This window comes from Lepidochelys kempii, chromosome 5, assembly GCF_965140285.1.
Source record: "Lepidochelys kempii isolate rLepKem1 chromosome 5, rLepKem1.hap1, whole genome shotgun sequence".
Taxonomy (NCBI): Eukaryota; Metazoa; Chordata; order Testudines; family Cheloniidae; genus Lepidochelys; species Lepidochelys kempii.
The window spans coordinates 116,205,455-116,218,688 of record NC_136384.1 but is presented as its reverse complement, the minus strand read 5'-3'; the positions used below and the strand labels follow the sequence as shown (position 1 = coordinate 116,218,688).

Sequence of the window (13,234 nt, the reverse complement as noted above, 5' to 3'; positions counted from 1 at the left end):
CACAAGAACTTGGTGGAAAGAAGACAATCTATGGGACCCTAAAAATCAGTGTACAAAATGTATAGGAATGACAAAGGAGGTAGTGGGGGAATTATCTCCATATTCACTGGATACATGTCATCTCAGGAAGGCATGCAGAGAGAATATTTCTAGACACCATAAATTATTGCTTCTTGGAGCAGCTTGTCCTGGATCCCACAAGGGGAAGAAGCAACTCGTGATTTAGTCGTAAGCAGTAATCTGGTGCAACGGGGGAATATAGCTGAACTGCTTGGTAATAGAAACCATAATGTAATGAAATGTAACATCCTTGTTGGGCAAAAAAGACAAAGAAACCCACCACAGTAGCATGTAACTTCAAAAAAGGGAACTAACCAAAAATGAGGGAAATTAAAAGGAACAGTCACAGGAGTGAAATGCCTGCAAACTACAGAGACTATTTAAAAACACCATAATAAAGGTTTAAACTAAATATATACTCCAAATAAAAAAAAATAGTCAGAGGACCAAAAAAAAAAAAAAAAAAAAATGCCACCATGGTTAAACACCAGAGTAAAAGAGGCATTTAGAAGCAAAAAGGCATCATTTAAAAATTCAAAATCAAATCCTAGTAAGGAAAATAGAACGGAGCATAAATTCTGGCAAGTCAAGTGTAAAAGTATAAGCCAGGCCAAGAAAGAATTTGAAGAGACACTAACTAAAGACAAAAAAGTAACGGCAATTAAAACAAAACAAAACAAAAACATCAGAAGCAGGAAGCTTGCCAAACAAACAGTGGGGCCACTGAACGACTGACGTGCTGAAGGAGCACTCAAGGAAAACACAGCCATTGAAGAGAAGCTAAGTGAATTCTTTGCATCAGTCTTCACTGCAGAGGATGTGAGGAAGAGTCCCACAACTGAGCCATTCCTTTCAAGTGACAAATATGAGGAACTGTCCGAGATTGAGGTGTCAACAGAGAAAGTTTTGGAACAAATTGATAAATTAAACTGACAGAGATGGAATTCACCCAAGAATTCCTAAGGAAATCAAATATATAACTGCAGAACTACTAACTGTGGTATGTAACCTATCACTTAAATCAATCTCTGAACCAGATGACTGGAGAATAGCTAATGTAATGCCAACTTTTAAGAAAGGCTCCAGAGGTGATCCTGACAATTACAGGGCAGTAAACCTAACTTCAGCACCAGGCAAACTGGTTGAACCTACATGAAAGCTCAGAACTATCAGATTCAAAAATAAGCATAATATGTTGGTGAAGAACCAATATGGCTTTTGGAAAGGGAAATCATGTCTCACAAATCTAATAGAACTATTAAGGGTGTCAACAACAATGTGGACAATGGTGTAATAGGACTTTCATAAGTCTTCAACAAGGTTCCTCACCAAAGGCTCTTAAGCAAAATAAGCAAGCATGGGATAAGAGAGGTCTTCCCATTGATCAGTAACTAATTAAAAGTCAGGAAACAAAGGGTCAAATAAATGCGTAGTTATCACAATGGAAAGCGGTAAACAGCGGGTTCCCCTAACAATCTGTCTCAGCACCAGTGCTGTTCAACATATTCATAAATAATCTGGAAAAGGGGGTGAACAGTGAGATGGCACAATATATAAATGATACAAAATTACTCAAGATAGTTAAGTCCAAATCAGATTGCGAAGAGTTACAAGGTATCTTACAAAGGTATCTTACAAAACTGAATGACTGGGTGACAAAATGGCAGATGAAATTCAATGTTGATAAATGCTAAGTAATGCACATTGGAAAACATAATCCCAACCGTACGTACAAAATTAGGGGATCTTAAGTAGCCGTTACCACTCAAGAAAGAGATCTTGGGTCATCATGAACAGTTCTCTGAAAACATGCTTAATGTGCAGCAGCAGTCAAAAAAAGCAAACAGAATGTTAGGAACCATTAGGAAAGGGACAGATAATAAGACAGAAAATATCATAATGCCACTATATAAATCCATGGTATGCCCATACCTTGAATACTGTGTGTAGTTCTGGTCACTCCACCTCAAAAGATATATTAGAATTGGAAAAGGACACAGAAGGTCAACACAAATGATGAGAGGTATGGAATACCTTCCATATGAGGAGAGATTAAAAAGACTGGGACCGTTAAACTTAGAAAAGAGATGACTAAGGGGGAGATGACTATGAGAGAGGTCTATAAAATCATGAATAGTGTACAAGAACATAACCCAAGAACCAGGGTCACCCAATAAAATTAATAGGCAGCAGGTTTAAAACAAACAAAAGGAAGTATTTCTTCAAACAACAGAGTCAACATGTGAAACTTGTTGCCAAGAGATGTTGTGAAGAATTCTGGGTTCAAAAAGAATAGATAAGTTAATGGAGGATAGGTCCATCAATGGCTATTAGCCAAGATAGTCACGGACAGAACCCCATGCTCCAGGTGTCCGTAAATCTCCAAATGCCGGAAGCTGAGATTAGATGACAGGAAATGGATCACTCGAATTGCCTTATTCTGCTCATTCCTCTGAAGCATCTGGCACTGGCCACTGTCTGAAGACGGGATACTGGGCTAAATGGATAACTGGTCTCATTCAGTATGGCTGTACTTATGATGTTATATCAACAACTCCCAAATTATCATTGAGGTCATTGATCAAATAATCAGAGAATTCACTGAAAAGCCAAGTGAAATTATTTTTTCAAATGACATACTGTAATAAACATCAAATCTGATATTGTTGGGGGAGGTTGCGTCTAACCATAAAATGACTAAAATGTATGTGTGGGTGTACATATCCTTATGACAACTATGCAAGCATTTGTTTCCTTTTTAATAAGTGAATTAAAGCAGTTTTAAACAGTAAATCTTTCTAATGGAGAAACGTCATACAAAAAAAATACTAAGTTAAAACCAGTATGTGCACCATGCAAAAGCAATGGGGGGAAAATCTAGTGTGAAACAGCTAACAACAGCATACCATATTGTAGTCCGCTAGTTGACCTTGAAATTCTTTGATTTCACCAGCTAAAGTCTCTGCCCTAGATAAAGAACAAAAATTCAATTTTATGAGATTAAGTGTTTTATACAGCAAAACAAAATCAGAACAAGTATTCATTTTTATCGTTTTCTAGGTTGCACGGTATTGATATGCAAGTCTGATATAACAAAAGACAAGGTCCTGACAAGGCACTTGGGTATGCTAACATTGCATTAACTTCAACATGACTCACCTCTTTTCATATGACAGATAGACAGAATTCTCCTGGTTATACATTTCTATTTCTTTCTGAAGTTTATTTATTTCTGTTGCGAGTTCACTTATTTTGCTTCTATAGAAAAGAAATATAAAAAGTTACTTGTATGCTTAAAATGTACAACTAAAATACTGTAGGATAAAGCTAATACTAGATTATAAATGTATATGTATTCAAGCCATCTCTCTTGTATTACAGATTGTCTCAAACAGCTCTAGGATCAGCTAAAGAAATTTAAAAAGGGGTTCTATCTTGGATAAACTCTTAAACAGTTATAAAGTACTGAACTCGGATAGCATAAAAAGTTCATTTTATTTAAATTTAGAGTATTTTCTCCTCTTTGGTGTAAGTGTAAAGTAGAATTGTTCAGTTGTTCCAGTAGAACAATCCCACAACAGTTTCACAACATGGGTAGCCTCTAAAGGTAAGAGGATATGATTTAGGAGTGCCCATCCAACACAGAAATTTTACTGAACATGACAAAGTGTTTTATAAGATACTTGGGCAATAATGAAAAATGTTAATTTAGCAAATTTATTCTTGGAATTAAGGGCGAAATGTACCCCAGGATAGAGGATCTACAAAGGCCCTCCTCATCCCAAAAAGCCTTATAACAGGGAGAATTTCAACATAAGTGAACAAGCCAACCTAATCCACACTAATAAGTATGGCTATTACTAGATTTATGATGTTGTATTTTATTCCTTGATATGGGTGTGGGGAGGGAGAAGACATTAACTATGCTACAGCTTGAAAGTGTTGTCACTAACATACCTAAGCAGTCCAAGATAATAGGATTTATCCATAATCTGTCTCTGAGGACCTAACAAAGGAGAACAAGTAACATTTTATTAGAAGATAATGTGTTTTAATGAGACAAATTAAGTTCACAAAGGACGAGCTGAAGTTATACTCCAAACAGAGAACGAGCACCTTCAGAATGTCCTCATACAGCTTTTATTCAACCAATACAGAAGAAATCAGAGATACATGTTAGGCTTTGGTGGGGATTTAGATTACTTAAGCAACTGAAAGTTTCTGAGATGAATCTTGCAGGAAGGTGACTTCATCCTAAAAAGAGATGGAGGATTTATAAAACCTGCTGTAATTTGCCCTATGTGTGTTCTCTACCAAAACCAAGCACATATTAAAAATAAAGACATAAAAGTTAAAAAGCATCATAGAAACACTAAATTCAAGGACAGAGTTTCAACCCCACTTTGTTTTTCTTACACTCTCCACCTCAGCTAAGCCTTGAATTTCACATTCAGCTCCACTGCTGATCTAGCCTCATCTATCGTTTAGATTTGGTTCCTCGATGCTGCTCCAGCCTCCCGCGGTCTGACTGACTTTTCTTGCGGTTTGTACCACCCCAGCCATGCCATCAGGCTGAATAAGTCCTTTAAAAAACAGGTTCTCCCTGCCCTGCGCTACATCTCTTTTCACTCTTTGTATAAAGCTGAAATCACCTTGAGGTGCATCACATGCTCTCTCCCAGTTCTACAGGCTAAACATCACAGCACATAAAGAAACAGATTCTCCGCACAGCATAAAGCGGTGACATATGAATCAGCGGGCTCTCTCTGGGTGACAATCTACTGTAAGTCTAGCTGCTATATACCTTCCTTTGTTTTTCACCTGCTCAGCAGTGATTTTAGGATAGATTCTCTTCTACAATATGGCCCCATATTGCAAATGGACTGTAAAGACAGCTGATCCAGCCAATGGGACTTTCACCAACTCCAAGCCACCTCCAACATAGGGGATATTTTGGTAGCATGGTCATAGACTGTTGTGTCCCAGAAATCATTGGTTGATGTACCAACCTCCTTGGAGCCATAGCCACAAGACATAGTATAAAGGACCTCTAAACAATGCTGGGGTCTGGGCTGGTATAGAACCAGCCTTAGACATTATGAGTTGCCAATAGTTCCTATTCACCCCATCTTGTCCCTCAGCTGTTCCCAATGCTTAGTGGGCATAGCTAAATTGGAGTCTTTGAGAGGACAGGGAAGAAAGGAGAGCAGCAAATACGCACCCTGGACTTCAGAAAAGCAGACTTTGACTCCCTCAGGGAACTGATGGGCAGGATCCCCTGGGAGAATAACATGAGGGGGAAAGGAGTTCAGGAGAGCTGGCTGTATTTTAAAGAAACCTTATTGAGGTTACAGGGACAAACCATCCCAATGTGTAGAAAGAACAGTAAATATGGCAGGCGACCAGCTTGGCTTCACGGTGAAATCCTTGCTGATCTTAAACACAAAAAAGAAGCTTACAAGAAGTGGAAGATTGGACAAATGACCAGGGAAGAGTATAAAAATATTGCTCGGGCATGCACGAGTGAAATCAGGAAAGCCAAATCACACCTGGAGTTGCAGCTAGCAAGAGATGTTAAGAGTAACAAGAAGGGTTTCTTCAGGTATGTTAGCAACAAGAAGAAAGTCAAGGAAAGTGTGGGCCCCTTACTGAATGAGGGAGGCAACCTAGTGACAAAGGATGTGGAAAAAGCTAATGTACTCAATGCTTTTTTTGTCTCTGTCTTCACGAACAAGGTCAGCTCCCAGACTACTGCATTGGGCAGCACAGCATGGGGAGGAGGTGACCAGTCCTCTGTGGAGAAAAAAGTGGTTTGGGACTATTTAGAAAAGCTGGATGAGCACAAATCCATGGGGCTGGATGCGCTGCATCTGAGAGTGCTAAAGGAGTTGGCGAATGTGACTGCAGAGCCATTGGCCATTATCTTTGAAAACTCATGGTGATCGGGGGAAGTCCCGGATGACTGGAAAAAATCTAATGTAGTGCCCATCTTTAAAAAAGGGAAGGAGGAGGATCCTGGGAACCACAGGGCCAGTCAGCCTGACCTCAGTCCCTGGAAAAATCATGGAGCAGGTCCTCAAGGAATCAATTCTGAAGCACTTAGAGGAGAGGAAAGTGATCAAGAACAGTCAGCATGGATTCACCAAGGGCAAGTCATGCCTGACTAATATAATTGCCTTCTATGACGAGATAACTGGCTCTGTGGATGAGGGGAAAGCGGTGGACGTGTTGTTCCTTGACTTTAGCAAAGCTTTTGACACAGTCTCTCACAGTATTCTTGCCAGCAAGTTAAAGAAGTATGGGCTGGATGAATGGGCTATAAGGTGGATAGAAAGTTGGCTAGATTGTCAGGCTCAACAGGTAGTGATCAATGGCTCCATGTCTAGTTGGCAGCCGGTATCAAGCGGAGTGCCCCAAGGGTCGGTCCTGGGGCCGGTTTTGTTCAATATCTTCATAAATGATCTGGAGGATGGTGTGGATTGCACCCTCAGCAAGTTTGCAGATGACACTAAATTGGGAGGAGAGGTAGATATGCTGGAGAGTAGGGATAGGATACAGAGGGCCCTAGACATATTAGAGGATTGGGCCAAAAGAAATCTGATGAGGTTCAACAAGGACAAGTGCAGAGTCCTGCACTTAGGACAGAAGAATCCCATGCATCGCTACAGACTAGGGACCGAATGGCTAGGCAGCAGTTCTGCAGAAAAGGACCTGGGGGTTACAGTGGACGAGTTGCTGGATATGAGTCAACAGTGTGCCCTTGTTGCCAAGAAGGCCAATGGCATTTTGGGATGTATAAGTAGGGGCATTGCCAGCAGATCGAGGGACATGATCGTTCCCCTCTATTCGACACTGGTGAAGCCTCATCTGGAGTACTGTGTCCAGTTTTGAGCCCCACACTACAAGAAGGATGTGGAAAAATTGGAAAACGTCCAGCGGAGGGCAACAAAAATGATTAGGGGATTGGAACACATGACTTATGAGGAGAGGCTGAGGGAACTGGGATTGTTTAGTCTGCGGAAGAGAAGAATGAGGGGGGATTTGATAGCTGCTTTCAACTACTTGAAAGGGGGTTCCAAAGAGGATGGATCTAGACTGTTCTCAGTGGTAGCTGATGACGGAACGAGGAGTAATGGTCTCAAGTTGCAGTGGGGGAGGTTTAGGTTGGATATTAGGAAAAACTTTTTCACTAGGAGGGTGGTGAAACACTGGAATGCGTTACCTAGGGAGGTGGTGGAATTTCCTTCCTTAGAAGTTTTTAAGGTCAGGCTTGACAAAGCCCTGGCTGGGATGATTTAGTTGGGGATTGGTCCTGCTTTGAGCATGGGGGTTGGATTAAATGACCTCCTGAGGTCCCTTCCAACCCTGGTAGTCTATGATTCTATGACAGCCGTGAAAGGAATTTTGGGACCTAAACTGAACACCCTGGAATTAAAACCAACAGTTCTAGTTGTAACCCACTATCTCGAAGAAGGACATCTGAAGTCCCCTCACCCTGGAGCTGTATTTCTGACATCAAACCATAGTCCAATTGTGGGTGAGTTCAATGTGATTACAACTGTATAAACATTTGTTGTATAGTAAAGTATTTAAATATTGTTCTGCAGTGCTTGAAGGAGACTCAATCTATGCCTTCTTCTTTTAATATTATTTTTTTCAAATGTCTCCCAAGAGATGTGAATACTATAAGCAGTGTTCAGGCATAGAGAAGTCTGCTACTTCTGAGTTTTCTAAAAGCAAAGATAGTAGAAGGAGGGACTCATTAGTGTGTCTCTCCCTTCCCTAATCCCTATTAGTTGTAGTTCCTTACAGTGTAATTTGTTCAGTTCACTCCTTATTACTCTTCCTTGAAAAACATTTCAGATACCTCACTAACTTCCACACTTTCTGTGATTCATGTCCTCGAGTCAAAATGTGACTTATTTGAGGCTAGTGGTGATTTAGTGCGTTCTAAAATTGGGGTATTAGAAAAGAAGGTAGACAATGTAGAACAGTCTACAAAATAACTGGAGAATAAAATTAACATTTTGCAAGATCAGGGTGAAAGTATGAAGTCTCTTACTGGAGTTCCTTTCTATGCATAACAGTCTACTCAATCATAACCTGAAAACTACAGAGAATAATATGAAATCTGAATCATTTAATGAATTTGCTTTAGTCTTACACAAATATTTGAGTTAGACATTTGACTCACTTCTGTGTGTTTTGAAATGCTTTAGGATTCCCATTTAAATTGTTACCCTGTGTCCCTTATTCTGACTCTTCACAAATTTGGGGAAATCTTATTGTTACGATTCATAAAGAGTCATAAAAATAATCTGAAGTTATAAAAGAAATCTTAAAGATACATATCTTCTCTGAACTTGTAAAATCTACTTATACACAGATAAGAAACTTTTGACTTTGCGATCAGAATTTTTTCTTTTGAGTTAAAGGTGTCACAATCTTTATCAACTAAATCTTTCTATGGTTGTAAATAAGGAAGTATAATCAAACTCAAGATACAATACATTTTCTAAGTCCTCGGACCAAGGCCTTAATCACTATATGCCATTCATCCTGTTCCTTGAGGGCCAAAATTTGTTCTCAATTACAGCAATGTAAATTTAGAGTAGGTCCATGAGCCTTAATGATTCACTCTGAATTTTCACTGTGGTAACTGAAAAAAGAATTTATCCTAAAAGGAGAGATGGAATCACATGATGACCCATTGATTCACTCTGTAACCCTGCCTCATTCAATACACAAAATACATGTTTGCGTAACTAGAGCATATAATAAAGCACTAGCACAAGAAGCAGATTTTTGAGGGCTTCACTTTGCAACCTTAATTTTCTTTCTAAAAACTACAAATATTCCACACGGAAACTATGCTAAGAGAAAAATGATAAAACACAGACATTCAATAACATGAAACTATTTTCTAGACAGTTGTAAGACCCTCTGTCTTGCACAAGATGTGTACTCAGGAGGCTGGTTTATTTGCCCCCTTGCCTCATTCAATACGAGCATTAGTAGATCATATAGATCACGCAAAGCTCCAAATTCCACATGAACATCAAACTTTTTATGGAATGAGACAAGGCTAAGATTCCATACACACCCACCCAGACAGAATATTCTATTCAACTAATTCACTTATGCTTGCATGATATGAACAGACTATAGTAAGGCTGTTATTCAAATAATGTGCAAGACGCATTTTTAAACCCCTATACATTCTGCCAAATCTGCCCAAGGACTCTAAAAGGCACATGTCTGACCTAGTGACTATCAGTGCTAAATTTCAAGTTTCTGTCCCACACTAGAGTTACTAGAGCCACAAAATATCCTCTGCCATCCAGTTTCCCCAAAATTGTACTGATTCATTGAGAGTGTTAAAAAAATCTTCCTGTATTAAGATGAGAATTCTTCATATATTAAAATACCTTTCACCCCAGTTTTCATTCCACTTAACCCTTGTTGTGTCACTGGACGGTCTGCAACTTTAATGTGAGATGACAACACCCCTCCAGTACCTAGGAGACCACCACGAGTACCAGGCCGTGATGTACCAGGGGGCATCTAGACAAAGACAATAGAATAATAAACCAGTTCTTATATTTATGCAGTTGTTAAGAGGAACATTTAAAAGCTTGTCTGGATTGTTCTAACAATTAGAAACTAACATATGTATTTTACTTAGTACACTAGATCTTTAGCGGTATTTTTCTTGCAGGTGATAATTTATACCAAATATTTTAGAAGTAAATCTAAATAGTATAGTATCAAATCAAAACCTCGAGCACATACATCTCTCTATATTTGTTTTTGAGACTCAAGGCTATTTTTTTTGCATTCTTGATGTTCTTTTTCTTCCTCAGGTTTGACCTCTGCCCAAATGATAGTGTAAACTGAATTCCTACTGTTTTGTTTATCATGCTATGTGGTTATCTTTTAGCAGTTAGTTCCAATAACACTCTCCCTCCCCCACACCCCCCCATTAGATTTAAAAAATCTGTTCAGTGAGACTATTATTTTAATTGTCAGGAAAAGCAAGATTTTCCTGTCCAAAAACTTCCATAAAGCTCAGGTTTCTACTTATGTGTGGAGAAAAACATACAAGTCTCATGCTCAGGCCTCACATATAATGCTTCTCTTTATTGAAATCACCCACTTTTTATTAAAATCTCCTACTTCAACAGAGGTGTAGGCTAAAAGCAACCTACTGGCTACCAAAAAGTGCATAAATTAAGGAAGAACAATTTGTTGCTCCTCCAAACAAATGTCTCTAGTTTGGCTGGAGAGGAGAGACTGTTAGGGAATTGGATTGTACTGTGAAACTGGATTGTACTGTGAAAGCAAAAGTCCAGCCCTGTTTATTCTAGTCCCAAAGTGCATCAGCAGATGCCTTAGGACTTCTGCAAAATGCATTTTGCTCCTTTGCGGATACCAGATGTGGGAGGCACTAAGCTTGTAGATCCAGTAATCTTTAAGTACTATGGGTTTGACCTTTACTTGGCCTTTGCATGCCATACCAGAATAAAAGGACCAGAGGCAATCTGAAGACCCAGTGTAAATTACTCCCATGACATGAACAAAATCATAGGGGAAGGCAACCGACAAAGGGTGACAGGACACATCTCTAACAAACCAGATCTTTTTGCTTTTTCTACTAGTAACTCTAAAAGATATATTTCATCCAATATATGGCAATAACAGTTTCCAACCCACCTCCTTTTAACATACAATAGACAAATCTTCTTGGAATGAAGAAAGAAATATGAAGTACCAAAAAAGAATTCAAACGGCTACCTTCAATTACAGTTACTACTGGCACCCAATTCTTCATAACAGAAACATCAGGATAAAATCTAAACATTCAAAACAAACATATTAAATCACTTTAACACACCCCTGTTCCCACTCTGGCTACTGCTGGAGTCCGTAACAAGGATGAAGAAGGCCTGGTTGTCAGCCCAATTCCTCCTCTTGAAGCAGGACGAGCTGTGGGTGGCTTGTGATTGCTTGCCATTTTCTATTTATTTTAAACTTCTCTCTGGAAAGAAACATATGATGCTCATGTCCTTTAATTAGAACTGATCCTTTATTAGTGACGCCCTCCACTACATTTCTAATCCTTTACATTACTAAGGGAGCTTGTTGTATGCTGGGGAAGGAATGGAGGGTGTTGGACAGCTGAGGGTATGAGGAACATGTAGCAGATATAAGGTGGTACTAGCGTATATAGGAAGTATAAATAATGTGTGATGCTGCGGGGAGTACTGGGTATCTAGGGAGCACCGTGGGAATACTAGAAATACTCAAGTGGGTGGGGAGTTTAAGGTGCAGCACAAGGAATGTGGGGGGAATACAGGGAGCAGCAGGAAGTATAAGGGGTGGCTCTGTAGGTTGTGCGGATTACATTGGGGCTACTAGGAGGATGGGTGGGTAGCCAGGGTGGCACAGGGAGGATGGGGGTATTGGGTGCTAGTGTTGTGGGGGGGGTTTACAGGTGGCACTGTGATATGTGGGGGAATACAGGATGGCACTGGGGGACTGTGGAGGATATAAGTGTGGATAGGCTATGGGAACTGTTAGGGGATACTGGGGTAGCACTGGGGAAGATGGGGTTCTAGGGATCTGGGGGCATATGGGGTGGCACTGGAGGTGTGAGAGGAATATAAGGTGGCACTGGCGATACTGAGGTGGTATGGGGGGCATTAGGGGTTGTTAAGAAGTCCTAGGAGTGACACAGGGGCTGTAGGGAGGTACTAGGGGTGGCACTGGGGAAGATGGGATACTTGGGCTGTGGGGGGGAATATGGGCTGGTACTGGGAGTGTGGGGAGAATTCAAGGGGGTACTGGGGTAGTGCTGGGAGCTTTGGGGGTACTGGGGTGGCACTAGGGGCAGTGGGGATTGTTAAAGAGTACAAGGAGTGACACAGGGGCTGGGGGCAGGGTTGCCAACCCCCCAGGATTGGCCTGGAGTCTCCAAGAATTGAAGATTCATCTTTAATTAAAGATTATGTCATGTGATGAAATCTCCAGGAATATTTCAAACCAAAATCGGCAACCCTAGTTGTGAGGAGTACTAGGGGTGGGCACTGGAGGAGTACGAGGGGTGGTTGGGCTATGGAGACTGTTAGGGAGCACCAGGGGTGTCACTGAGAGGTACTAGAGAGGGGCAAGGGACAGGGGCTTCTACAGGTAGTGCTGGGGGCTCTAGGGATGGAGCTGGTGGGTGCGGGCACTAGGGGTGGCACTGGAGGACACTAGGGATGGAGCTAGTGGAGGTCGTCACTAGGCAGGGCTGGGGGACATTAGGAGGTGGCGCTGGGGGGCACCAGGGATGGAGCAGGTGGATGCAGGACACTAGGAGGCAGTGCTGGGGGCACCAGGGATGGAGCAGGTGGATGGGGGGCCCCAGGACAGCGCAGGGGGCACTAGAGGCGGCGCTGTTGGGGGGGGGCACTCGGGGCGGCGCTCTTGGGGGGGCGCAGTAGGAGATGGCACTAGGAGCAGTAAGAGGCGGCGCTGTTGGGGGGGGCACTAGGGATAGAGGAGGGGAGGGAACGACACTAGGGCAGCGCTGGGGAGGGGGGGGGGGCACTAGAGGCGGCCGCTGCGGGGCGGCTCCCTCCCGGGAGGGTCACGGGAAGCGTCGGCTCCGGTCCCCGATTCTCCCCATGGCGGCTGAGCGCCAGACAGGAGCGCGGGGTTCCGCCCTACCGGGAGACGGGCCCCCAACGCGGGCAGCGGCTGGAGACCCGGCCCCGCGGTCTCACCCGAGGCGGCCGCTCCCCAGGGCCCGTTGGAGCCGATTTACCTCCTCCGCGACCCGTCCCGGAGCGACGGCAGTATCACAGCAACCGAGCAACCCCGCCCCATTGCCCCAGCAGCCAATCGTCGGCCGCGCTCCTTCCACTCTCGCGAGAATCTGAAATCCCGCCGCCTCCCACAGCCAGGAGCGAGACCTCGAGTCCCGCCCCCGCTAAGAATACAGGTTTACCGCCCCCCCCCCCAATACAGGGAGAGGCGGAAAGGCCTAGGGGAACCTCCGCACAGAGGGGCGCTGGGAAAGGACATTCGGACATTGCAATTTGCGAGTCCCAACTTACAAAGCTCCCCGCTGTAGTAAGGGCCTACCAATCCCAGCATGCAATGCGCCACCTTTTAACTGTTGTGCGCTACA

General features: G+C 42.4%; 1 protein-coding gene across 5 annotated transcripts in view; it reads right to left on the bottom strand.

The window, feature by feature from the left end:
• Positions 1 to 12,933, bottom strand: part of IFT74 (intraflagellar transport 74) — a 60,988-nt gene extending 48,055 nt beyond the window's left edge. For 3 of the 5 annotated variants that reach the window (XM_073345554.2, XM_073345557.2, XM_073345558.1), the window contains exons 1-6: positions 12,772 to 12,862; positions 10,955 to 11,098; positions 9,489 to 9,624; positions 4,018 to 4,066; positions 3,220 to 3,318; positions 2,967 to 3,027 (exon numbers count right to left, since the gene is read on the bottom strand). In XM_073345554.2, coding sequence (XP_073201655.1) covers positions 2,967 to 3,027; positions 3,220 to 3,318; positions 4,018 to 4,066; positions 9,489 to 9,624; positions 10,955 to 11,074 — 465 coding nt within the window. In that variant the 5' untranslated portion in view covers positions 11,075 to 11,098; positions 12,772 to 12,862. Of the gene's footprint in view, positions 1 to 2,966; positions 3,028 to 3,219; positions 3,319 to 4,017; positions 4,067 to 9,488; positions 9,625 to 10,954; positions 11,099 to 12,771 lie in introns of all 5 variants that reach the window. The other 2 variants (XM_073345555.2, XM_073345556.2) reach the window with 2 other exon arrangements.
• Between the last annotated feature and the right edge of the window lie 301 nt (positions 12,934 to 13,234).